This window comes from Garra rufa, chromosome 9 (genome assembly GCF_049309525.1).
Source record: "Garra rufa chromosome 9, GarRuf1.0, whole genome shotgun sequence".
Taxonomy (NCBI): Eukaryota; Metazoa; Chordata; class Actinopteri; order Cypriniformes; family Cyprinidae; genus Garra; species Garra rufa.
Window position 1 is genome coordinate 37,998,198 of NC_133369.1, and position 26,476 is coordinate 38,024,673.

A 26,476-nucleotide genomic window follows, 5' to 3' on the forward strand; every position below is an offset into this window, starting at 1 on the left:
CTTTAAAGACTATCACTACCGAACACTATTTTTCTATAATTAAACACTTTTTGGGGAATTATTACATAACATTTAGTTTCTATATGTGTGTACTAGTGATGCGCGGGTCGTCTCATAACACGCGGGCCCCGCGGGTAACCCGCGGGTCGGGTTGGGGCGGGTAAAGAAACTGTCACTTTATTTGCGGGGCGGGTTGGGGCGGGTCATTAAAAACAAAATAAAATTTAAAAAAATCAATGTATGTTGCGTGCAATCCCCTATAGCCTATATTACATATTTGGGAATATCTATTTTCATATTTTATTAAGTTCTTTAATAAGGTTATCAACACGTCACGTCACGAAAGCGCCAAGCAGCTCCCGCTGCCAGCCACAAGCGCATCAAGCGAACTCACATTCAGCTCTGCTGGCCTGATGCTATGCGTATTTAAATCTCCTCTGATGCGCATTATCCTGCATTAGCCAAAATCATGACAGTCAACCACATCCAGTCATATGTGAATGAATGTAAATATTCGCTAAAAACACACAATAAAGACAGCAATGATGTAGTCAGGACTGTGGCGCCGGCTTGCTTTGAAATGTATTGCGCCCGCTGCGTCCTGCACCCTAGTCATTTTAAACAGTACATAATAACGAACACAATATCTTACAAATAAAAAGAAGCATATTTTCATGATCAGAACTTCCTTAAACCAGTGAACCTTTAAACCTTTCAGTCCAAGGATCCAGTAAACGAATGCGTTCAAATAGAAAGTTCAAACCGATTTTCATAAATGAAGCATATATACCCACATTTCTTCCGGCACCACTAACGTTACACCACTGATTATCTTGTTATTAATATGATTTGATTTATGGTTCATATTCATAATCGTACAGTATTGTTGCCAGTTTAAAGGGCGAAAAGCACTTTCGGTTTTCATTTGCATTACAATGCATAGTATGTCTATTTAATTGTCGCGGGTGCGGGGCGGGGCGGGTTGTAAAAATAGACACAGTACTGCGGGGCGGGCTGGGGCGGGCCAAATAATTTCATAATTGCGGGACCCGCGGGTTGAAAAAAACCCCGACCCGCGCATCACTAGTGTGTACCACTGTTCAGAACTGTGCTAGGTTCAAAAGTATCTAAAATGGTCACTACCGAAATAGTCACAACCTAAACATTTGGTGACGTTTTGGTAGTGACACTCTTGTTTTTTTTTGGGTGTTATTCTATGAAATTTGGTCACAACCAAAATATGTCATCATTGTGTCGGTAGTGACAAAAGGGAACACACAAAGACAAAAAGACATACTGACCCCTACATTATTAATGGTAGTGTATCTGATTTTGATTAAAGTTTTTTTAAAGATATGTGTTCTGCCTGAGCACCTGATAAAAGTGTAGTGGAAACATTATCCTGTGTGATCATGCGGAAGTGTTTTCTTACTTTCAGAGGAACTTTGCTGAGTCATTTGTGAGTTAGGGAATGTTGTTATTGCTTATTTAGCTGTCTGCTTAATTTTTAATAATAATGTGTTGGTAATTAAAAGGAAGAATTACTACTTTCAATCAGATGCCAATCTCAGTTGGTCTTGTGCAGTTTTAGTAATGTTAAAAATCTGACCTCTTACAGGTTTTCTGTCTCCATGAGCTCCAGATGAGAAGAGCGTGAGCAGAGGTTCTGTGAACTGAACTGAGACTCATTTTGCAGGTGAGTCATTACATACAACATGCATATTGCATGAAAATAAAATACTCATGCTTCATTTCCTCAAATGATTACAGGTGGTATTACAATATCCAGAGATGCTAAAGTAAATGTTTTTGCAATTGCAACCACACATACTTCTACTGTATATAAACTCACTTCATAGGATTGCGGTGTTTGTCAAAGCTACAATCAGCAATCAACAGCAAATCCAGGTTTTGTTTGTTGAATACCTTTGATTGCATGTCTCTGATCATGTGGATGGACTGTTGTGTTTGAGTCTGTTTGTGGATAAAGTCCTTTTCTCTTTATTTTACCTCATCCATAGTTCAGGGGCCCTCTAAAAAGTTTCAGTGAAATGCGATGTCAAAGACTACTTAAATGGACGACACTGCATGAAAAATACATCTATGGCTTGTGTTTTTATCATAAGCGTTTGACTCATTCTGTTTAAATGATGTAAAAGTAGCACAGAATGATGGCATGAATAAACATTCTGATGTGGACCTGCTTCTTCCTGTCCCCAGGTGCATGGTTCTCATTGCTATTGAAGACAAATTTTGTCTTAGCCGTGAGCTTGCCCTGCGAAAATAGGAATAATGACCGTTGCCAATGCCAAGTCTGGCACAGGTAAGCACCTTAGAGCCTCTTACAGGTTTTTAGGATGCTTTATAGATCATTAGCATGCATGATTGTTGTGATATCCACTGGGATCGGACAGTGGGCATGGCTTCAGTTTTTTTTTTTTTTTAGACAGGAAGCAGTTAATGATATTTAGCACAGCTTTATATGGCAGCAACCTTTATGCTAAATATATAAGGCCCTATGATTTCCATGATGCGGTAAATGCAGACGACGGAATTATATGCGTGAATCAGCACAGACCACAAAACGTATCGGAAATTCTATTTCAATTTCTGCTTCAAACGATCATGAAAATTCCACCCTCTTACCGATTTCGCTCCTCCATAAAAGGCTAATTTCACATGCAAATCAGCAATATCATGTAATGGACGTGCTTGATTTATTAATGTTTCATTGATGTTGTGTTTTAATGGCGCGTAAGAACTTGCACTGTTCTGTGTATGCACTCAGAGATGGAGCAGAGCATGGACAGGTAAAGTTATCTTTTAACTCAAGGTGCACGCCTAAACGGTCAAATACACAAAATGTGGCACTCGGTGGTTATTCATGTAAACCCTTGTCAGTTATGTCTTAAAGGAACACTTTTTTGGAAATATGCTCATTCTCCAACTCCCCCCAGTTAATAAGTTGAGTTTTACCGTTTTGAAATTCATTCAACCGTTCTCCTGTTCTGGCTATATCACTTTTATCATAGCCTAGCATAGATCATTGAATCCTATTAGACCAATAGCATCGCGTTCAAAAATAACCAATGAGTTTCGGTATTTGTCCTATTTAAAACTTGACTCTTCTGCAGTTATATCGTGTACTAAGACCGGCGGAAAATGTACAGATGCGATTTTCTAGGCCGATAATATTGGGAACTACACTCCCATTCCGGCGTAATAGTCAAGGAAGTTTGCTGCTGTAATATGGATGCAGCAGGCGGAGTAAAATTAGTTCCCAGCTAGGTAACTTCCAACGAGGAACGCTCCCTGTGCATGTTGGTCATGTTGTGCTGTGTGATATTATTGCGCCTGCTTCTTTTTTTTTCTGCTGTATCTTTAAATTAATCACTAATATAAAGTTTTTGACCCAGTCATAATTGTGTTAAATAATCGTGATTTACTATATTGACCAAAATAATCGTGATTATGATTTTTGCCACAATTGAGCAGCCCTAATCGGACTCATTTGAATTCTACACAGAATGCTATATTTTATAGTGACATGGATTAGATTGTGGCTGTCATACGCTGTCAAACAGGGTTGCCAGGTTTTCACAACAAAACCCACTCATTTGCTACTCAAAACTAGCCCAAAAGTAGCCCAATCACGTTTTGAGGTAAAATACATGTTTTTGTTTTTTATTGGGGTTCCCCTAGTAAAATTAGCATTCTAGGGGCTAAATATTACATTATTGGGGTCACTTCAACCCACAGACATGGAAAAACAACCTGTGGCAACCGTGTTAAAGTAGCCTAATTCCCACAGACTTGGACACACTGCTGTCAAATGTGGCTTTATCGAGCTCAACGACTCTGGCCCAAGCTGTGATATAGACTAAACACCATTGGCCACTTAAAAAAAGGGGGTGGGGCTGCTTGGTATGTCCCACCTTGTCTTCCTGTTTCAGCTGAAGTTACGCCAAAACATTGAATAACGCTGTGTGTTTCAAAGCACTTGAGTGGACCTTTAAGCAATCAGTGACTTTGCTACACAGTAACTGCAGTTGACTAGATTTTGATCAAGTTCACATCTATTCATGACTGCAGGTGATAGACTTCTGCAAATAGCTGCTCCTTAGTATGGGTCAGAAACGGCTAAGACGTCTTCAGTGCTTCTAGCCATATGATCACAGCTTTACCAGTGTCTAATGTGTCTTGCCTCTATAGAGAGGGACGTTTGCAGCTCTGAAGATGAAGATGGAGGTTATAGAAAAGTGCTGATGAAATGGCTTGATGACCTGCATGTATGACCCTCAGCTCTGTGTTTTCTTTTGGTTGCTTCCGCTGACACAACGTTTCTCTGTCGTGTTGTGCGGCGTGTTGCCTTATTGATGGAGAGGTCTTTGTGTGGGTTTGTTCACCATGGAAATGGTTACTGTTTGCACTATGCAAATGACTCCACTTCGTGATGAATATGCCCTTTTTGAGCCTCTCAAGTTGTTTGTAATTGTCTGCATGCTTTTTGATGCTGGAATATACACATGGACTTGCTTTGTGGTTCTCTGTTACTGGAAAGTAGTAGGTTGTGTAGTGTTGACTGTAAACAGAATCCAGAATCAACTTCCTGCCACACCAGCCAAGCTGTAGGAAGCTGTGGAAACTATTTTTGAAAGCGTTCATATAGGCTTGTTAAACTATGACAGTTAATGGGAATTTAAATACATATATTGTGAGTCCATATCCACGACACGTTTTCTGATCACTTCCAAAAAAAAAAAAAAAAAATTTGGAGAGGTGTTTTGACTTTGTCTAGCAGTAAGAGGAAGTTATTTCCCTTTGGAAGTCATTTGTCTCTCTTGAAACCAGTTTGTTACTGTAACCGGTTTCATCCAGCCTTATCACAACAGTTTCAAGATTGCTGATCATCCATGTAGGGATTGGTGCTTGGATCGCAATGGTTTGGTTAATTGTCCACAAAAACAAATAAATAGTTACATTTGGATGTTGGTTATGTTAATTTTGGGCCGTACTTTGTAAATATGATCAGATAAACCATGCTTGTTTACTTAGTCTATATACAAAATTTTGTCTGTATGGAAATCTATTTTTTTTGTACAGTTACCCTGTATACATCTTTAATTTATACAGTATTAAAACTTGTATGTATAATAAACACACCACTTTATCTAGTTGGTCTAACTTGTTTTTTTTTTTTCATTTTTTAAAAATATAATGTAGTGAATATAGAGAGATAATTTAGGTATTAAACTCTAATCTTCTATTTCATGTATTTTAATACCATAATCATAAAATATATAGTCTTCAGACCAGATGTATAGGAGGTACTGACTAATGGATATCTACAGTTTGGTGTTCTGGTGTAGCCAGTATGCTTTATTTTACAAATTCCCTTATCTTAATCACCTTAATTACAGTCTTGGTTATTTTATATATTTTATTGATGTGTGTAAATTGTGTGTGACTCTCAGCCATGCAGCAGGTGCTGGATAACCTCAAGGAGCTGCCGCCTTCAACAGGAGCCAAAGACATCGACCTCATCTTCCTCCGTGGCATTATGGAGAGTCCCATAGTTCGTTCCCTTGCTAAGGTATAAATCGCTTCTCAATTTTAACACCCTCAGATTGATCGCTATTAGGAGACATCAAATAATAAATTCCTATGATACTTAAAGGGAAAATTCTGTAATTAATTACTCACCCTCATGTCGTTCTAAACCCGTAAGACCATTCATCTTTAAAACACAAATTACGATATTTTTGACCCTGCATAGACGGCAACGCAACTGATTGATTCACTAAAAATATCTTAATTTGTGTTCCGAAGATGAATGAATGTCTTATAGATTTGGATCGATTAAGGGTGAGTAATTAATGACAGGATTTTCATTTTTGGGTAAACTATTCCTTTAAACTTGTTACATTTAAAATAATGATTTAAGCTATTAGTTAGAGAGCTTATATCTGCCACCTAATATCAACTGTTCACACATGCACACGTTTGTAAGGCTAGGGGTTGTTTGTTGTGTCACAGGTCATAAGAGTGTGATGTACAAGGGGCCTCTTCTTATTCTTAATATAGCTGTGTGAAATAGTTCGGATTGTGAGATATGCTAGTTGAGCTTCATTTTGTTTGATTAGGAACTAACACACTATTGTGAGAAACATAGGTGACCCTGGACCACAAAACCTCTTAAGTAGCACAGGTATATTTGTAGCAATAGCCAAAATACATCGTTTTTTCTTTTATGCCAAAAATCATTAGAATATTAAGTAAAGATTATGTTCCATGAAGATAAATTTCCTACTGTAAATATGTCAAAACTTAATTTTTGCTACGTAATATTCATTGCTAAGAACTTAATTTGGACAACTTTAAAGGGGATTTTCACAGTATTTTGATTTATTTATTTTTGCGAACCTCAGATTCCAGATTTTCAAATAGTTGTATCTTGGCAAAATATTGTCCTATTCTGACAATCTTTAATCAATGGAAAGTTTATTTATTCTGTTTTCTGATGATATGTAAATCTCAATTTTACAAAATTGACCCTTATGACTGTTTTTGTGGTCCTGGGTCACATATAGTCCATGTCACTCTACTGTCTGATTGTTATTGGAAGAGTTGGTTTACAATACAAGTTACTGATGGTTTGATCTGCATTAATTTCCAGTTTGTATGCTCTATTTCCTCTGAATAATATGACACTTTATTCAGTTCAAAATGATTTTTAAACATTCTTTTTTTTTAAATATATTTGATTAATTGTAACTTGAAGAATGATTTTTGGTGTTAAACGTGCCAATTCAGTTGTGCGGATTATTCCACTGTGGCGTCCTCTGACAGGGGGAGAGAGAGAGAGAGATAAATTGATTGCAACTTATTTGTTCACTAACATGTCTAACAGTGTGTTTATTCATGTAGAATAAAAAATATAGAATTGAAGGTCTTAAGTTGTGCAATTTAGTGCAATTTCTAAATGATGCATTCCCTTTTTATAATTTGGTGAAAATTTTCATTTTTCATGAAGCTAATTTCTAGTTAGCTTCACAATTGAGTTCATATTTCAGTTCATACTTCTAACATTTTTACTTATACACTTCAAACACACTTCATTGACTGATTACTAAACGAGCACTAAACTAGAAAAATGACACTGGAAATGAAAACTCTTAAAGATTATTTTTAACACGTATTAAAGGTTTGGTCGCACTATTTTAATGTCCAATTCTCACTATTAACTTGTTATTAACTATGATTTTTTTTTCCTCAGTAAATTCCTAATTTCTGCTATTTGGTTCTGATCTAGAATATAGTGCTTTAAAAGCACTGATAAACAGCTAATATGCTAGTAATATGCATTCTAATAAGTTAAATGTGTCCCTAAACAAAAGCGTTACGAGGGTCAGAAATGAACTCTAGAATGCCCCCTAGAATTGATTTTTTTTTTTACATTTCAATTTTTTTCAATTTTTACATTTCATTTATTATTATAAAAGCCATTTTTTAACGTCATACTTAAATTTGCCTAATTACTTTAATATTTTAAACTGTTGTCAATAACAATAGGTGGTTTAAAATGTTATCTAAATTATACATTTAAAAAACAGAAGCTCACAGAGCTGCAATATTATGACAAAAATCATTATTGTAGATTATTGCTCTTTGTATTGTAATAATGAATATTAAATTTATATGGAAACCAATATAAAAGGTTTTAGTTTTGTTTTGAGCGTGTCACATTCTGGCTTCAAAGACGTTATCCAAGTCTAGCACAAGTTATGCAAAAACTCGTGAGCATGTACACATCAACAGCTCTGGCGTTTTCAGTGCTGACTAAACTAGCTGCCTCTGATTGGCCAATGCATTTCTAAATTCAACAGAAATGATATGATTGGTTATAAGGCTCAACGCTGCACATAATGGCACGTTACTGCAATCTGATGCAGTTTGAGCAAATCTAAATGTAATGACACGCTTCATTTTCACATTTAATTTTCATTGCGACAGCCGTAATACATTGTTTAATTGTGCAGGGGTATATTTTGTGCGCGAACTCGCGTCTTATGCTTCTTAAAGGAACCGTATGTAAGAAATTTATGTCAGTTAATCATAAAATGGCCCTGATATGTCACTAGACATTAAGAAATCATGTTCATTTCAAATACTTATATCACTGACAACAGTGGTCCGGCCAGGATATTGTCATTTAAAAGTGAAAGTTGCAGCCCTCAACTGATGTTATTGTTGTCATTTTGTGTTTTGGTCTGAGGCTCCACCCTCCAGCTATCCACCAATCACGAAGTCAGTAGAGTTTTGTGATCCGGGTTGCCAGCTCTGTTCCAGCTGCAGCTATACGAACGTGTCGGATAAAACATGTATAACGTTACGAAACCTAAAGACCTCGTTATGAATCCGAAATACGTCGTGACAAAGTCCGAAATAAAACAAGGATTTGTATAGGAGATGCCTTTGACAGATGGAGATGGCTGAAAACGGAGAATAATTTGAAGACAGACACCAACGTTGCTAATTTTCTCCTGGACAAGTTAGATTCATCTATGTTTGGCTAACTTTGCTTCCGTACACAGTGGATTTTCCACAGTCGGCCGTGCTAAATGCGTTCATAAAAAGCTTTATATCGCACCACTTGCAGGGTATGAAAACAATCTATGTTCCGACTGAAATGTGGTATTTAGAGCCCTGCATGGGCCTTAAATCTAAGCCCTAGTCCGGCCCTGGCCCGAGAGGCACAGGCTGTAGCCCGGCCCGTGTCCGACAGCTTATAAAATTTTTTGGCCCGAGTCCGACCCGAAGCCCGTCTTTTTTCCCGCCAAACAGCTTATACTGTTACAGCCATTAAAATAGACCAGATTCGTATTTAATAGAAAGTTTATATTTTTTTCGTTTCGTTTTTTTTATCAGAACAATTTAGAGAAATGTTTGGAGTTTTTTGTGTGTTTGTTTGTTTGTTTTTTAAATGTAAGTTTTAGTTTTTTAAGTGACATCGATATCCAAGTGGTATGTGGTCCACAGTGAGTTTACTCAATTTAACCTATCAAATCAACACTTGACTAGTCTACAATGCAATCCACAGATATAAAACAAACATCAATATATCACAATGTTAGATTTAAAGTTTATTATCACCATCTCAGAACAAAGGCATTTCAAACTGGGCAGGCAGCTCTGCTGCGCAAAACCGGAACATACAAAGTCGCAGTGGTAAAGTAAACGAATAATGAACAAATATATAAAGAATAAATAATAATATAGAAAACTTCAAAAACACAACTTTACCACGTGGCTGAAAATCTCTGCGCTGCGCAGAGTATGTAAGCTGAGTGGAACGGCAACAATTTCCCCTGCGCGCTCCTTGCATTTAATAATCGCTCTGCTCCAGCTCCACTCCTCGCTCACTGATATCAGAAACACCGCTCCGCGTCAAAAAATAATTAAGTATGTTTGAAATGTAACAGTCCTGTTCATAAAATATAATAAAATAAAATAACAGGAGAGTTTCAAACATAGTATGCAATATTTGTTCCGACCACAGCTGATAATTGTCAGCATTAAAGGAGTATTGCTGCTTTATCCAGTGCAAAGTTTGTAATGAAAATAATACGTTTTCGTCAGTTATTTTACCTACAGATCACATTATTTCTGATTTGAGTGATCCATCTCTATCAAGCTAAACATGTTTAACATATGATTTCCTGCTTAATGCGCAGTTATATTACGGACCATTGGCATGAATTGTACTCATGATCGAGCGGTGTGGTGGAGCGCTCTTGAAGAGAGTGAAAACCATAACGCTCCGACTTAAAAAAAAAAACGCTCCTTCCTCCATTCAAAATCACACCGCTCCACTCCGCGCTCCGCTCATACTCTGCTATGCGCGAGTTAGGCATCAGTGGCGCTTCCGGGGACCGCACGCATTAAATCTCATTAAAGTTTTTTCCTAAAGCAGGCCCGAAGCCCGATATGCGTGCAAGTTATGAAGTGAAAACTGGCCCGAAGCCCGGCCCTAGGGGCAAAAAAAAAGTCGGGCCCCGACGGGCTCGGGCTCAAATGCAGGGCTCTAGTGGTATTACAGTACATCTTTACGAAATATTTGGCTAATCGCCATCTGTAAATTTTTGTGATACATAATTACTTCGCAAAACATCTCTTGTGAAGCATAAACATAATTATCAGAAGAAAAACAAATTACTGTGTAGGACTCGTCACTTGCCGTTGGAAGCTCCTTGTAGCAGCCTACTCCTGCAGCTTAGCTGGCAACCTCGAGTCAGGGGGGAGGGGGAGGGGATACACCGTTCTACAGTATTTTGAAAGTGATTGCAGTACCAGTTTTGACCACAATCCTACATACGGTTCCTTTAAATGTTTAAACTGGCAAAGCTTAAAAAACATTAGTTTAAATAAAGATAGCAATGTGTGCTGTTCGGGTCTTACCTACACACACGTGCTATCAGCACCTGGGAGATGAAGGAATCACTTATTGCTCATATTCCAGTATACGGCACTCGCATTGAACAAAAATGGTTTGTTCCCAATACATTACGTTGTAAGCCAGAATGCGCATCCATCAACAGAAACATACACTAGTATAACCCTGTTTGTTTTGCGTGTTGTTATTTAAAACAAATCATTTTACAGATGCGTTGTCAGATTTAAGTTGAACCGCGGTCCTAGTGCGTACCGAACCGTGTGTGGAGAACCGTACGGTTCAATTTTTTACCGAGAACCGTTGCACCCCTAATTTGTCTAGTTTTAAGGTCTGTAAAAGGACAAACTTAGATTACAAGAGAAATGGTTAATATTTTTCCTTTTTTTTTTTCTTGACCTGCAATGAACAAATGTGCAGCTGTTATTTAAAAATAGAATGACTTTAATTTTTATATTAAGTAGAGCATGATCTCATAAATTGTGGATACATTTTTTTAATGTGTGATGAACTTTTTAAATATTTTTAAAAATGTGTGTTGTGGAAATGACAAGGAAATAGCGTAAATGTAGGGAAGCTTCGTCCCAATGCTGGAACATGACTGTTTCTGGATTGAAACATTTGCAGTCCTGCAAATCTACTCTCGCAATACATATCAATTGTAATTTGTAACTATGAATGTCATTTCCACCACAGAGGGCAGTGTGGCAGAAAAGACATCTCTGTTGTTTTTTTTTTTTTGTAAAAAAATGGAAGATGGCTTCACTGATTGGCTTTGAATTATTACTTAGCATTTTGTGTATGTAAAATACTCTTATTTAACTTAAATTTTTAGCTTTTTAATAACGCCCTTGAAGGCGTTATTAACAGCATGTGGTGGAAATGACGTAGAATAAATATATTAACTGATGAAGCAATATTTACTTTGATTTTTCTTCATTTGTTGTTGATGAAAATGTAAATTCTCTCCATGTCCAACATGTGCTCTGATGTCACTCAACATTTCCATAGAAACCATCTAAAAAATCTTTCACACAAACTCTTTAAAGATACGTTACAGTATTGTGGTGGAAATGACACCAATACTGTGCGACAGCTATATTTTGTATAAAAAGTAATATTGATAGAGATCACACATTAAATACTATAATTTATTTTAATTATTTTACTAGTGGTTAATTCAGGCACATTAATAGTTACCAGATAAGTCATATTTTTAAACTGTATTTTCATTGTTGAAGTTTAAAAGTCTGGGTGTGCGACAAGAAGAAAACGGTGATTTTGACACCTATAAGGAGGTTGAAAAGTATGAAAAATCATAATAGAAAGGTAGTAAAAAGTTTTTAGGGTGGTTTTATTGATAGCTTGACAAAGAAAGAGGAATTTGTCCAAAATTATATGTATTTTTCAAAATATGACCAAAGTACATATCTATATATCTCAGTTTTAGTAACAATCAAGACACTTGATCTAATTATTATTCTTAATGACTTTGTACGGTTGTTAAAACTCTTCCATCTGAAGCATGCCTGGCAGTGCATTTGTTAATGCTCCAAGTCAATCTAGACGTAATCCATTAATCGCTTTCTTGGCAAGATCCTCAAGCTATTTTGTCTCCTCCTACTCTCTCTCTCTCTCAGGCTCACGAGCGATTGGAGGATGTTAAGCTGGAGGCGGTGCAAAGTAATAACGTGGAGCTAGTGAGTGAGATCCTGTCTGATATGAGCAGTCTGACCACTCGTGATGAAAGTGCAGCAGAACTCTGTAAGATCCTGAAGGAACCACACTTCCAGGTACTGGACCTCTGTGTGTGTTTGTCTGACTGACATTGTTGTCTGTTTATTTACATCTATTCATTCAGCCTGTTGCTGTCTTGGTAGCAAAGCAGAATCACCTCCAAGCACAAAATTGGACAAATGAGTTGATCCTGTGCTTTTTTTCTTAATGTGTTGGAAGATGATTTTAATTAGTAATTTGTTTATTCTCTAAACATGAATTGGTATTTCTCTTGGTATTTTCAGTCCCTGTTAGAAGCTCACGACAAGGTGGCCTCTAAGTCATATGAAGTTCCTCCCACCAGCGCCAATTCCACCAGCATGGCCAGCTCATCCCTCATGCCGGCTGACACGGTTCGTATGATCAGCATCCAGAAGAAGGCCGGAGTGCCTCTGGTGAGTGACAGATCTTCTCAGTTACACAGGATTAGATCCGTCAGTCAGTCAAGTCTTTAGCTCTGTAGAGTAGACCCTCTATTAACAGCTTGTGTTTTAAATCCATGCAGTGTCATTTGGTTAGACTGCATTGGAAACTTTGTGTTCGTCTTAATAAGATCTAGGCTTATTTGTTAAATTAACATCCAACAAATACAAGGAAGATCTAAGGCCAACCAGTCATGAGTAGATCTATAGTTGGCAGCCACCTAGTAAACACCTAGTACAATAAAATGTCATTATGTCTCTGCCAAGGTCAGACATGCACCAGGGTGCTGGTTAAAAAGCCACAGAAAACACTATTTATTTATTGTTGCATATTTCATATTATATTGAAAGCCAATGAAAATGACATTTATTTAGGGATATTGTAATATGAGTTTGTTTAAAAAGCCACTGAAAAAGTTTTAGCCTTTTAATATCAGATCTTATAATGAAGGATCCAATGAATTAATCAACGAATAATACTATTTTCAGTGCCTTTTGATATATAATATAAAAATAGCCAATAAATTAATGAATGATTCAATGAATTAAGTTATGTTCAGTGCAATATATAATATAATATAATATAATATATAATGATATCCAATAAATAAATGAATCAATGATACAATTAATTAAATGTTATTTTAATGCCATTTAATTTAATATTATATAATATTTGATATCCAATGAATAAAAGAATGAATAAAAAATGCTCTTTTCAGTGCCTTTTATTATATAATGTAACATAATATCCAATAAATAAATCAAAGGTTCAATGAATTAAATGTTATTTTCAGTGCCTTATAATATTAATACAATATAATATCATATAATACAATATCCAATGAATGAATGAATATGCTCTTTTCAGTGCATTTTATTATAGAATATGATATAATAATATCCAATAAATAAATCAATGACTTAGTGAATTAAATGTTACTTTCAGTGCCTAATATAATATAATATATATAATGCGATATCCAATGAGTGAAAGAATGAATGAATAATGCTTTTATTATAATTATATCCAAAAAATAAATCAATGATTCAATTAATTAAATGTTATTTTCAGTGCATTTTAATATGATATAATATATAACATCCAATGAGTGAAAGAATGAATGAATACTGTTGTTTTCAGTGCCTTTTATTATATAATATAATATCCAATAAATAAATCAATGATTTAATTGATTATTTTCAGTTCCATATAATATAATGTAAATCAATGATTCAATGAGTTAAATGTTATTTCCAGTATATTATATTATTTTATATTATATTATAATGCAGTATCCAATAAATGAATGAAGGAATAAATGTTATTTTCAGTGTCTTTTAATATAATATAATGCAGTATCCAATAATTAAATAAATACTGTTATTTTCAGTGCCTTTTACATATTAAATTATCTATAATGTATATTATAGATAATGTAATACTGTATCCCTTAAGTAAAATGAAGTTAAATGCAATTTAAATTATTGTATGATCTATTTATTTATTTATATTAAAAGCCATTTTATATATAGTATCATATTAAAGGCAATTGAAAACGTTATTTATTCATTCTGGGATATATAATATAATATAATGTAATCAATGATTCAATGAATTAAATGTTATTTTCAGTGTAATGTAATGTAATGTAATATGCCCCATTTAGTTTTTTTTTTTTTTAATTTTTTTATTTAAAGGATTCAAATATCATCCCTTAAGAAAAAGTATGCCTGACTCTTTGTGGCAGCATTTCTGAGATTCATGGTGTCATCTGTTTTAGGGTGTAACATTCCGGGTGGAGGAGGGCGACCTTGTCATCGCGCGTGTTATGCACGGCAGCATGATTGACAGGCAGGGGATGCTGCACGCAGGTGATGTCATCCGAGAGGTGAACGGCAGAGAGGTGGGCAAAGACCCCATGGCATTACAGCACATGCTGAGAGACTGTAACGGAAGCATCACACTCAAAATCCTGCCCAGCTACAAGGACACGCCTCCAGCCGCACAGGTCAGCACACCACCGATTCACAGCAAACCCAATCAAATTAAAACCAAAAACATATCAGATGACAGAATGGTGTCATTTTTATTAATTACTTGTTAATAAAACACTTAAATATACCTAAATTAATTATTTATTTACGTGGTGGCAAGCTCATACAAATTGGTGGACATTTTCTGCAACAAGAAGTGGCATGGATTTGTACAAGATCATCCCCATCTGAACAGCTAATAATCAGATGCTAAGAGTACAAAATAGTCCCATAGTCTTGATTTGTTGTGTTGTATAACCTCCTGATGGTTTATGGGTTCGCACAGTCCTTGAGGAGGAAAAAGGAGAGACCGGGCCTCTGGGCGACTCAGAATGCCATCGGACTGAAACTGAACATGGTTATCCCTATTAATAACACGACCTGTGCTAAGTAGGGCAGATGGGAGGAGTTCAACAAGCGCACACCCTTACTTTCTACTCTAAGGCGATCTGAAAGAAAAATAGATCCTCAAATTCTCAAGTCATTACCTTAGGTTTTTTCTCCACTCAAATTTTCCTAATTAAAAGTGTTTAGCACCACAATTGAGACATACAGGACTATAAAGTACAAACACAGTACAAAGAAATTCTCCAGAGAGATGTGAATGTAATAGTTGCTGGTTCATATCCTGATCCGAATATGCTTAGGTCCTCAAACAGCACTGCTGCATGTCATTCCTGTTACCTTTTTATCACTTCCTGAGAGCATACTTCTAAGCAAGTCTGTCCTTTACCCACTTTCCTTAAATAAATACTGTTTGAAAACCTCACACAAGAGCTAACACCGGGGGCGAGGGTTTTTGCAGGGATCCGTTCCCTGTGCCAAACCTAAATTTCTGTCCTTTATAGACTTGAACTTTACTCGGTGGTTTGGTTGTGTGCAGTGAATGACCGCTGTGTGTTTACTGTTGGGAAATCATCACTGATAAAGATCCACCAGGATCCATAAATATTTCACGTGAAAACATACTGTTGTCCTTCATAGAGAAGCCCATTTACAACACACCAACATGGGTTGCCTGTGTTGCTATTCATTCATTTCTCAAGCTGCAGTATTATGTAGACAAAACGTTAGTGTTTTTTTTTTGTTAAATGTAAAACACTAATGTCCCAACTTTATCATTTGCATAATATGTCAAAGTCAACATGGAGAATTTCTTTTGCCTGTGAGCTATAACATGTTTGTTTTAAGGCTGTAATTAGCAGCTGAAAATGACTCAGATGTTCATAAACAGGAGTGACAACACTTTCTCTGCCCTTTAGGTGTATCTGAAGCCACATTTCAACTACAATCCTGACACGGATAACCTGATCCCTTGTAAAGAGGCGGGTTTGGCTTTCTCTAAAGGAGACATTCTGCATATAGTGAACAAGGAGGACACCAACTGGTGGCAAGTGAGAAGCATATGAGTTTTTTTTTCTTCAGATCATTGTTTTGGGTGTTTTTTTTTTTTTTTAATTGCTGATATTAGGTTTTTTTTTTCTCCTTCATTTAGGCATGTAATATAAACGGAGGCCGCACTGGCTTGATCCCCAGTCAGTTTCTTGAGGAAAAGAGGAAGGCGTTTGTAAGGAGAGACCTGGATGGAACAGGTACAGAGGTTTAAAGGATTAGTTCACTTCCAGAATATAAATTTCCTTATTTACTCACCCTCATGACATCCAAGATGTTCATGTCTTTCTTTCTTCAGTCGAAGAGAAAGGTTTTTGAGGAAAACATTCCAGGATTTTTCTCCATATAGTGGACTTAAATGGAGATCAAGTTGAAGGTCCAAACTGCAGTTTCAATTCAGCTTCAAAGGGCTCTATACGCATTTCTAGCCGAGGAATTATTTGCTTATTTAGCAAAGCGATCTATGGAAGCCCGTTTCCGTCAGGTCAGAAAAAAAATCCATGCCTTAAATCTAAATTATGAAATACTTAAAGGTGCCATAGAATGGAAAACAGAATTTACCTTGGCATAGTTAAATAATAACAGTTCAGTACATGGACATGACATACCATGAGTCTCAAACACCATCGTTTCCTCCTTATATAAATCTAGTTTTCGCAAAAGACCACCGAAAAATAGGTCAATTCCAACATAACAGACTGTTACGAAACAGAGATCGTTAATAGTTACGCCTCCAACATTTGCATCGCCCAATCATCGGTAACGTCAGTACATCAGTAAAACAAGGCAAGCCACTGAAGGGACAAGGTTAGCTTAATGCTAGCGGTAGCCTGTTACATTGCAATACATAGGATTTCACTTACCACATAAACAGAGAGATGACTGCGCTGATGATGGTGAATGATTTACAGATCCCGAGTTTCACTGAGAATCAGCTGAACTTGTGTGGTAAGAAGCACTCCCTCTGCATTATAACGTTACACAGAGCGATCACAGACTAAAATGCCGGCGATTCAAAACGGCAGATTCAACAAACCGCATATTAAAAGCGGCGAGACCTCCTAATTAAATATATATTTTTGTCAATGTGCCAACTATAGAGTTGAGCCGCTCTGTGAAACAGCCAATCAGAGCAGAGCTCATTAATATTCATGAAGCTTCCAAATAAGGCAAAAACAGAGCATTTCATTCTAGGGGCAAATCCTAGGGTTGTAAATGGACCTGTAAAACCGTTTCTGGAGATTTTTTGCCTTTTCCTATGCCATATACCTTCTATGTAGATATCAGAGAACAATTTAAAATATTCTCTCAATGCATTCTATGGCACCTTTAAGTCATAATTGCGAGATAAAAAGTCGAAATTGTGACTTTAAAAGTCGAAATTATGAGATTAAAAAGTCGACTTAATCTTTTTATCTCGTAATTATGACTTAAGTCGAAATTATGACTTAAACACATTGATCACGTGACCACTTCACGCCTTCCGCTTTGAATCAAATGATTCGCCCATACGCCTTTGAAGTTCAGTTTCCAGGAGTGTTCTAATGATAAACGGGACATTACAGAACAAATTACCTTGGCTTAAAACAGTTTGGATTTAATTAATATGTATTATATTAATTTCAGCGTGTTGCGTTCATATTCCGGGTTCACATTAAATAATTATATTAAATAATCTGAATACTATGTGTTTTTTTTTTTTTTATTATCACTCTCCTTTCCACTAAGACATGTTAAACATTTTACAACTGATTTCTTTTGAATTTGTTCATTAAAGAGATTTGCTCTAATTAATTCGCTCATTATTGACAGTTTCTGCTGATTACATTTTATGCCAGTAGGTGGTGACAAATGAATGTCTTTTATGTTTTTGAGTGAGTTATTGAATCACTGGGCTTTTAATTGGACACAGATCTGACAGGATTAAACTAGCTTAATTTGCTCAGTATTTTTGAATAATTGATTAGAATTGAAATATTTAAAAAATGCATTCATTTTTATTTTCAACACAATCTTAGACATTTTGCTTTCACATTAATTTGTACTTTAAAACATTAGATAACTTATTTTCCACAAACCATATATATATTTATAAAAAAATATGATATGATTGCCGTTTTTCCACGTTTCACTTACAAGCCCCATTCTGCCCCAAGAAAATGCAACTCAGCGTATTGCGTTCATATTTTACAATATATTCTGCTTGTCTGTAAATTTTATATCATTTATTAATAAGGTGTGTACTGAACTTGGACCTCCAAACTGTTTTAAGCCAAGGTAATTTGTTCTGTAATGTCCCGTTTGTCATTAGAACACTCCTTGAAACGGAACTTCAAAGGCGTATGGGCGAATCATTTGATTCAAATCGGAAGGCGTGAATTGGTCATGTGATCAATGTGTTTAAGTCATAATTTCGACTTTGTATCTCATAATTATGACTTAAGTATGTCATAATTTCGACTTTTTAAGGCATGGATTTTTTTTCTGACCTGGCGGAAACGGACTTCCATAGCGATCAGTCATTTTCTAAAAAACAAATTAAAATTCTATACTTTTTAACCACAAATGCTTGTCCCTCTGTGATGTGTACTTCGGTTTAAAAAGGAAGGGCGAAAAACTAAATTTTCTTCCAGCTTCAGAATCATCCGACATCATTGTTTTACCTTTTTTTTTAATAATTTTTTTTTGTTGTAAAGAGTGTTTGATTTTCTTTGCACATTCCCTTTGTAAACACTGGGAAGTAGAGCTAATGCATGATGCATTTGCGTTTGTGGTTAAAGTATGTACATTTTATTTATTTATTTTTTATTTATTGAAAATTACCAATTATTTTGCTAGAAATAAGAATAAGACCCTTATTCCTTGACTGGGATCATTTAGAGCCCTTTGAAACTGCATTGAAACTGTAGTTTGGACCTTTAACCGTTGCTTCCCATTGAAGTCCACTATATGGAGATAAATCCTTTAATGTTTTCCTCAAAAACCTTAATTCCTTTTCGACTGAAGAAAGAAAGACATGAACATCTTGAATGATATTGGGGTGAGTAAATTATCAGGATTTTTTTTTTATTCTGAAAGTGAACTAATCCTTTAAGGAATGTTCCTTTTTTTTGTCTAGTTATTTCAGTTAAATTAAAGTTATATCAAAGTTCCTTCCCATTGCATTTATGCTGCAAACAATAAAATTGCACCTGTGGGTTTGTTTTAGGAATCCTCTGCGGTACATTAACTGGGAAAAAGAAGAAAAAGAAAATGATGTACTTAACGGCGAAAAATGCAGGTTAGATTTACAAGTGGTCTTTCAAAATATTTGGTGTCATTCTTTTTTCTTTTTTTTTTTGCATGGTTAGATTATGTATCTTTTGTAACGCTATGAATGAATGTATTATTTCAAATAAATACTATTCTGTTGAACTTTCTATTCATCAAACAACCCTGAAAAAATTATAACAGCAGAAATGTTATATTCAGAGATGTACTGCTTGATAAATGTTTCTTGAGCACCAAATGCACATTTCTTCGCCATCAAAGGATTTAATACTGTACCAGTCAATTTTTTGGACAAAGATTTTTTTTTTTTTAAGAAGTCTCTTTGGCTGACCAAGCCGGCATTTATTTGATCCAAAGTACAGCAAAAACAGTAACATTTCAAAGTATTTTTACTTTTTTAAATAACAATTTCTATTTGAATATATTGTGAAATGTAATTTATTCTTGTGATTTCAAAGCTGAATTTTACCATCATAACTTTAGTCACATGATCCTTCAGAAATCATTCTAATATTCTGATTTTCTGCTCAAAAACAGGTTTCGGGTTTCTTTGAATAGAAATTTCAGAAGAACAACATTTATCCTAAATAGAAATCTTTTGTAGCATTATAAATGTTTTTTTTTTTATCATCACTGTTGATCAACTTTGAAGCATCCTTTTAAAAAAAAAAAAAAAAAAAAGTTTTAATTTCTAAAGAAAAATTATACTGACTGAAGCTTTAGAATTGGAATAGTGCAGGGATTCTCAATTCCGCCCGGGGTGATCCATTTTCCTGCAGAATTCAGCTCCAACCCTAATCAAACTTGACTGAACATTTTAATCAAGCTCTTTAGGATCACTAGAAAGTTACACACAGGTAAGTTTGATCAAGTTTTAAGCAGGAAAATGGATCTTGCGGGCCAGAGTTGAGAAGTGTATAAGGTAGTGTATAATGCGTAACGTTACAAGAGCTTTTTATTTCAGATAAATGCTGATCTTTGGATGTTTATATTCATCAAAGTGTCCTGAAAAAAATGCTTTAAGCTTTGATCAAAGAAATAAATTACATTATATATTATTTAAATAAAGTCATTTTAAATAGTTAAAATATTTCACATTATAACTGTTTTTGTTGTATTTTGTATCAAATAAATGCAGGCTTGATGAGCACAAGAGACTTCTTTTAAAAAAAAATAAATAAAAAAATAAAAACATTACAAATCTTACTGTCCAAAAACTTTTGACAGGTAGTTTATATTAAAACATTTAAAGTTGTAGTACTATTTTTTTTTTGATCAAATAAATGCAGCCTTGGTGAGCATGAGACACTACTTACAAAAGCATAAATTTAAATCTTGCCATAAAAAACATTCTGTCCCCAAACTTGAATGGTAGTGCAAGTATTTCGAAAACATAAATTAACTTTCAAAACTCCTCTCTCTCTAATAGAATTTGATCGGCATGAATTACAGATCTATGAGGAAGTAGCAAAGATGCCTCCATTCCAAAGAAAAACTCTTGTGCTGATTGGTGCACAAGGAGTGGGCCGCCGAAGCCTCAAGAACCGCCTGATTGTGTTAAACCCACAACGATATGGAACTACTGTACCTTGTGAGTTTATAAACAACATTTGACATTAAAGTTCATCCAAAAATTAAAATTCAGTAAAATTCTTAGAACTAAGTCCATCTTTGAAACACAAAAAGATATTTTTGATGAAAACTGAGAGCTTTCTGACCCTGCATAGACGGCAATGAAAATGACACGTTCAAGGTCCAGAAAGGCAGTAAGGGCATCGTTAAAATAGTCCATGTGACATCAGTGGTGTCAGCACTCTCGTGAACGTGTGTCGAAGACTGACACAGAAGAGAAGAAATAGTTGAATAAAGTCATTATTTTTGTTTTCTTTGCGCACAAAGTATTCTAAACCAACGATGTCACATGGACTATGTTCTTGGTACCTTTCTGGGCCTTGTACGTGGAAGGACCCTTGCTGTCTATGCAGAGTCAGAAAGCTCTTGGATTTAATCATAATTCAAAAATATCTTAATTTGTGTTCCGTAGATGAACATTGCATTCTTCAGTCATATGAAAATTTAGTTTTTTGAGGAAAACTTTTCAGGATTTCTCTCAATATAATAGACTTCTGTGGAGCCCCCAAGTTTGAACTTCCAAAATGCAGCTTCAAATGGCTCTTACTCTTTGTAGAGATTAAAAAGTATATAAATTGTTTTTAGAAAATAACTGATCGTTTCGCTAGATAAGACCCTTCTTCCTCGGCTGGGATCGTTTAGAGCCATTTGAAGCTGCATTTTGGAAGTTCAAACTTGGGGGCACCATAGAATTATATGGAGATAAAATCCTGAAATGTTTTCCTAAAAAAACAATTTCTTTACTACTGAAGAAAGACATGAACATCTTGGATGACAAGGGGGTGAGTACATTATCTATACATTTTTGTTCTGAAAGTGAACCACTCCTTTAATATTATTTGTTACATTAATACATTTTGTCATTTCACCAATAAAAAGTCTCACTCATCAGAATTTTATGTTTCTCAGTCACTTCCCGGCGTCCACGCGATGATGAAAAGGACGGCCAGTCATACTCTTTTGTGTCCCGGGAGGAGATGGAGAAGGACATCAAGGCAAGTCGCTACCTTGAGCATGGAGAATATGACGGCAATATGTACGGAACCAAAATCGACTCCATCCATGAAGTCGTTCACACAGGACGTACTTGCATACTGGATGTCAACCCACAGGTGAGTGGTTTATGAATGACAAAAGAGATTCAAAATAATAGCAGTGTCTAAAAAAAAAAGTGAGTAAAGCTCAAAATCGTTATATTATCTTTTATTTCAATACACACAAATGCATTGGGAACACTGCAAATTCTATTCTAAATCAAAACATTTAAATGTATCAAATTTGTCATTACTTTACTGAAAGTGAAGAAAAATAAATATTAGGCGGTTCAAAAAAATTGCAGTAAACTGAACTGAACTTAGATTTGAAGCAGTTCTGGTTATTCAACTAAATATGTGTTGCACCATCAACTTCTGGCACCTGTGAACAGGTATTTCAGCCCAGAATGATTGTACTACACGCCACAATTCACAATGCATTTCTTGGTTTTGCCTCAGAAACAGCATTTTCGATGTCACCCCACCAGTTTTCTTTGGCATTAAGGTCCAGGGATTGGGCTAGCTACTCCATAACGTTAATCTTGTTGGTCTGGAACCAAGATGCTGCTCATTACTGGTGTTTTTGGGGTCGTTGTCTTGTTGAAACACCCATTTAAAGGGCATTTCCTCTTCAGCTTAAGGCAACATGGCAGTTTTTAATATTTTAATGAACTCAAACTGATCCACGATCCCTGAAATGTGATTAAAAAGAGACGCACCATAGTATGAGAATTCATGATGCTTGCACAACTATGCTTCACTGTCTTCAAAGTGTACTGTGGCTTGAATTCAGTGTTTGGGGGTCACCTGACAAACTGTTTGTGGCCCCTAAACCCAAAGAGAAAAATCTTGCTTTCATCAGTCCACAAAATAATGTACCATTTCTCTTTAGGCCAGTCAGTGTGTTCTTTGGCAAATTGTAACCTCTTCAGCACGTGTCATTATTTCAACAATGGGACTTTGCAGAGGCTTCTTGCCAATATCTTGGCTTCACATAGTTGTTACAGTACTCACAGGTAAATTAAAACTTTGTTTGATCATCCTGGAGCTGATCATTGGCTGAGTCTTTACCATTTTGAGTATTCTTCGATCCAATCGAATGGTAGCTTTTAGTTTTCTTCCACACCTTCCAGGTTTTGGTTGCCATTTTATAGCATTTGATATAATTTTAGCTGAGCAGCCTATCATTTTCTGCACTTCTTAATATGTTTTGTCCTTTCCCATCAACTTTTTTCATCAAAGTACGCTGCTCTTCTGAACAATGTCTTTGACAACCATTTTACAGAGAAATACACAGTACAACTTTTGTTGCCTTCATCCTTAAATAAGGGCAACTTGTTTGACAACCATTTTTTTTTTTCACAGAATGATTTACGTCTCTAAATGAACTTCACACTGCTATTATTTTGAACATGCCATTTTCAATAATGCTTCAATTACACCGTTTTCTATTACTCTAGTACACCTACTAGTAAAGTTTTTGCCATGTAGAAATATAATTTCTACCAAACACAGTGATTGATCTGGTTAGTGATGGTGGACTGCTATTATTTTGAACACAACTGTAAATTGTCTCTTGTCTTGCTGAAACATGTAGTAGAAAAAATCCACATCATATTATACATATTTTAGACTATGGGGGGGCACCATTATTCCGATGATGTCAAATGGTTGCTCTCTGTATAAAATACTGATACGATGACCACAGCTACTGAAAAAGCTTTACAAGTAGCAACGGATATATGCGTAAGATTAAACCACATGCCATATCATCGATTTTTCCCTACAAGGAGTATAAATGCCTCCGGATATTGAGTGAAATCTGTGCTGAGAAACTCCTTCAGTGGCTGCGGCATCATGACAAGCATCGGCATGTTAACATCCTGCCAGGATGGCATCTAGCGTTTCTTATGTCTGCTGGTTGTAAGCTCTTTCAGTAGTTTCTGTGGTTTACTACAAAGCTTAAAGGTATTGGTTTTAAGTGGTCTTGGATCAGTGTTATAATGTATGTTCAGTTTAACTTTTAATCTCTGTGTGTGTGTGTGTGTGTGTGTGTGTGTGTGTGTGTGTGTGTGTGTGTGTGTGTGTGTGTGTGTGTGTGTGTGTGTGTGTGTGTGTGTGTGTGTGTGTGTGTGTGTGTGTGTGTGTGTGTGTGTGTGTGTGTGTGTGTGTGTGTGTGTGTACCTGGTATTCATCACGTTGTAGGAATACCAGTAAATTTTGACCTTGTGGGGACATTTCTCAGGTCCCCATGAGGAAACAGGCTTATAAATCATGCACAATGAGTTTTTTTGAGGAAGTAAAAGTGTGCACAATCTCCTGTGAGGGCTAGGTTTAGGTGTGGGGTAGGTGTAGGGCGATAGAAAGTACGGTTTGTACAGTATAAAAACCATTACGCCTATGGAATGTCCCCATAAAACATGTAAACCCAACGTGTGTGTGTAAAACAATAGGGAAAATTGTTTAGTTGCTTCTAATTGTCGTAATTTGCCAAGCCCTGTCTAATAACCCACACCCTATCTAATAACAACAATTACAAAAAAATTAATAAGCTAATTTTACAGAACCTTCATATTTAGTTATTTGTTGATTGCTTTAAATAGATAACCCTTTGAAAACATTTGCAATTAGTTTATCCACCCTTTTCTTTAACGCGGAAGTCAGTCTATCGGTGACTGTTCATTAGCTGCTATTGGGAAATAACGAGAAGAATTATCAATGTACAGTAAATGGTAAAACTGTTTGCACGACAAACCAGTGTGCTCCTAATTAAAGCAGTTTGTGTCTTTCTTTCTTCAGTCGTAAAGAAATTGTTTTTTGAGGAAAACATTTCAGGATTTTGCTCCACATAATGGACTTCTATGGTGCCCCTGAGTTTGAACTTCCAAAATGCAGTTTAAATGCAGCTTCAAATGGCTCTAAATGATCCCAGCCGAGGAAAAGGGGTTTTATCTAGCAAAACGATTATTTTCTAAAAACATTTACAATTTATATACTTTTTAATGTCTACACAGAGTACACACAGAGCTCGACATGACGAGCATTTGAGGTTAAATTTAAAAAAAAAAAATTTTTTTGTGAAAATATCCGATCGTTTTGCTAGATAAGACCCTTTTTTTTCTTGGCTGTGATCTTTTAGAGCCCTTTGAAGCTTCTTTTTGGAAGTTCAAACTCAGGGGCACCATAGAAGTCCATTATGGAGAGAAATCCTGAAATGTTTTTCCTCAAAAAACAATTTCTTTACGACTGAAGAAAGAAAGACATGAACAACTTTAATGACAAGGGGGTGAGTACATTATCTGTAAATTTTTGTTCTGAAAGTGAACTGCTCCTTTAATATAATACATTAAAATATTATGGTAAGACACACCAATTTGCAATATCAGCAGCTAAACGAGCTGTTCTGTACAGATAAAACTAGCTGGATGCAGAGACCAGAAGCCAGACCCATAAAATGTAGAAATGGCTGTGCTCACTGTTACTGGAAGGGAAAAACAGTGGATAAAATGTTTTTGTTGCACTTATATTTTTGACCAGCTGGTGTCGCCAACCTGTGGCATAATAAGTGCTTCAGAATAGTGAATTGATTCAAATTTTAAAAAAGCTTTGTTTCTCCCATCACTAAATGTTTAAATGTCCTCTGCAGGCGCTTAAGATACTGAAGACATCAGAGTTTATGCCGTTTGTGGTTTTCATTGCTGCCCCAGAGCTCGATACACTACGGGCCATGCACAAAGCTGTGGTGGATGCTGGGATCACAACCAAGATACTGACGGTCAGCCTCATTTTTGTCTATCAAATAATTTTTTTCCAGTAATGTAGAAACATTAGTTACCATAAGCTCTTAAGTTGAGCTACGGTTCTTTAGAAGCCACAAGTACATTGCCATTCAAAAGTTTGATCTCACATTTTAATGATTTTTAAAGAAGTCTTTTTATATCAAGGCTGATTTGATTTAAAACTACAGAAAAAAAAAACAATATTATAAAATATTATTTCAATTTAAAATAGTGGTTTTGTTTTAATATACTTTGTATACTTTTGTAAATAGAATTTATTCTTACAATGAAATGCTGAATTTTCAGCATCATTACTCCAGTCTTCAGTGTCACATGATCCTTCAGAAATCATTCTGATATGCTGATTTATTATCAATGTTGGAAACCGTTGTGATGCTTCATATTTTTCTGGAATCTGTGATGCTTTTTCCAGGATTCTTTGATGAAGTTAAAAAGAACAGCATTTATTCAAAATAACTTTCTAACAATGTCAGTCTTCACCATCACTTTTAATTCAATTTTCAACAGTAGTGTGTGTGTGTATGTGTGTGTGTGTGTGTATATATATATATATATATATATATATATATGGTAAAAATAAATCGTGTTTTTTTTTTTTAGTTTATTTTAAAGAATCCTGAAAAAATATATCACAGGTTACAAAAAATAAATATATTATTTATT

The 26,476-nt window shown here is 35.5% G+C and overlaps 1 protein-coding gene across 2 annotated transcripts in view; it reads left to right on the forward strand.

The window, feature by feature from the left end:
- Nucleotides 1–26,476, forward strand: part of pals2a (protein associated with LIN7 2, MAGUK p55 family member a) — a 35,625-nt gene that overhangs the window by 5,406 nt on the left and 3,743 nt on the right. The window contains exons 2-13 of one of the 2 annotated variants that reach the window (XM_073846654.1): nt 1,619–1,696; nt 2,221–2,323; nt 5,475–5,593; nt 12,091–12,243; nt 12,472–12,621; nt 14,433–14,660; nt 15,948–16,079; nt 16,181–16,277; nt 19,286–19,357; nt 20,777–20,938; nt 21,889–22,091; nt 25,660–25,788. In XM_073846654.1, coding sequence (XP_073702755.1) covers nt 2,293–2,323; nt 5,475–5,593; nt 12,091–12,243; nt 12,472–12,621; nt 14,433–14,660; nt 15,948–16,079; nt 16,181–16,277; nt 19,286–19,357; nt 20,777–20,938; nt 21,889–22,091; nt 25,660–25,788 — 1,476 coding nt within the window. In that variant the 5' untranslated portion in view covers nt 1,619–1,696; nt 2,221–2,292. The remainder of the gene's footprint in view (nt 1–1,618; nt 1,697–2,220; nt 2,324–5,474; nt 5,594–12,090; nt 12,244–12,471; nt 12,622–14,432; nt 14,661–15,947; nt 16,080–16,180; nt 16,278–19,285; nt 19,358–20,776; nt 20,939–21,888; nt 22,092–25,659; nt 25,789–26,476) is intronic. The other variant, XM_073846656.1, reaches the window with a different exon arrangement.